We start from the raw sequence: 1,454 nt of genomic DNA, 5'->3' as shown, positions 1-1,454 counted from the left end.
AATGATTTTTAATAATACTTCTGTTCTCTAATTGATTAGCAGAAGCTGATAGAGAAGAAGAGAATTAAGATCTTATTCAGGTCTCAAATGCACTCTATAATTCAGAATATTGAGAAGATAGTTCTACTCTCTGAGCATGTCAATCTACTTACTGCTGAGATGAAACCTGAGACAGTAGATCAGAAAATGCAGGATTTTAAAATACAGATTAATCTGACTGAGAGAAAGCAGTAAGAACTCTTTTCTAAGAAGATATTGAAGAGAGATTTTGAGATAGTTATTATCTTAAATAAGAAGAAGAAGAAGAAGAAGAAGAATAAGAAGTAAATTATAGAGAATAATAAGAAGAATAAGAAAGAGAAGAAAGATAATAAGTAGAAACAGTTTTTTTCTTTTTATATTAGTTAGTTATAAGTTCATAATTATTAATAATTGAAATTAATTTTAAGTTTTTAAAAATTATTGTATAAGTTGTAATCAAGTCAGAAATAATATATATATATATATATATTTAACTATCATGATTCACCAATCACTATAATATATAAGTATCAACATTTTTTCAATATTGTGTGAAAGGTGTAAAGCTTGTATGATTGAAAGATTGCTAGGTTGTGAAAAGTTATATGATGAAAGAATTAGTAAGCCAGATCATGTGATCTGACACTCTCACTCATCAGAGTAACTATACATGATGCTATCTACAAAATTCACTTTCAAATCAAGTACAGGTATAAAAAATAACTGGAAAATGTGTAGTAATGAAAAACCAGTCATAATATACATCATTTTTTATCCCTCTATTCTTCTATCTTCTTTATATTCTCTTTTCAACATGTATATTTCAAACAGTTGATCTCTTTAACACAGGCCTTGTAATAATACTTTCATTCCATGAAAGCTTTGATATGTGTGAGGTTTTTCAGAATCAGAAGTGCAGTGATCTCAGAATCAGTGAGTAGATCTTCAAGACTGTCTCTCACTGAAGCTTTCTCTACTGTAGTAATATTTCTTATAGATGTCAGAGAATCATCAGATTCAACTGTGAGTTCTGAGAAGTTCAGTGTATTCTGCACTAAAAGAGTAGATATTCTCGTGGAGATATCATAGTCAATCCATCAATTATTAGTGAGTATGAGAAATAATGAACACTCAGGTTGAATTTTCTCATCAATGAATAGATTATCAATTGATGAATCAGAAATCACTGCAGTCTCTTGACAGGCTGCAGTAAGTAGGCCTGGTGTCTCTGAAGGAATTGCCACAGCCACTTTACAGGCCGCATTGAGTAGGACCTTCAGATTGTGTAAAGTAGTTGATATCAATGAATCAGCAAGATAAAGGTCCTTCTGAAAGATGACATCTTTTGATATGTATAAATGCCTGTTGAAGAAATCCTTGTGAGATTTCATAAAACAGGCTGACACATTGATAACCTCTGCAAGGTTTGTCAT

The 1,454-nt window shown here is 30.7% G+C and overlaps 1 protein-coding gene across 1 annotated transcript; it reads right to left on the bottom strand.

Moving 5' to 3' along the window:
• Nucleotides 1–887: 887 nt before the first annotated feature.
• Nucleotides 888–1,454, bottom strand: BDCG_16962 (uncharacterized protein; the record flags this gene model as incomplete). The annotated part of the gene is made up of 2 exons (XM_045426141.1): nucleotides 888–1,075; nucleotides 1,151–1,454. The coding sequence occupies 2 exons, from the start codon at nucleotides 1,452–1,454 to the stop codon at nucleotides 888–890; spliced, it is 492 nt and encodes a 163-aa protein (XP_045280924.1).

This window comes from Blastomyces dermatitidis (assembly GCF_000003525.1).
Source record: "Blastomyces dermatitidis ER-3 genomic scaffold supercont1.4, whole genome shotgun sequence".
NCBI lineage: Eukaryota > Fungi > Ascomycota > Eurotiomycetes > Onygenales > Ajellomycetaceae > Blastomyces > Blastomyces dermatitidis.
This window is presented reverse-complemented; position numbering and strand designations above follow the sequence as displayed.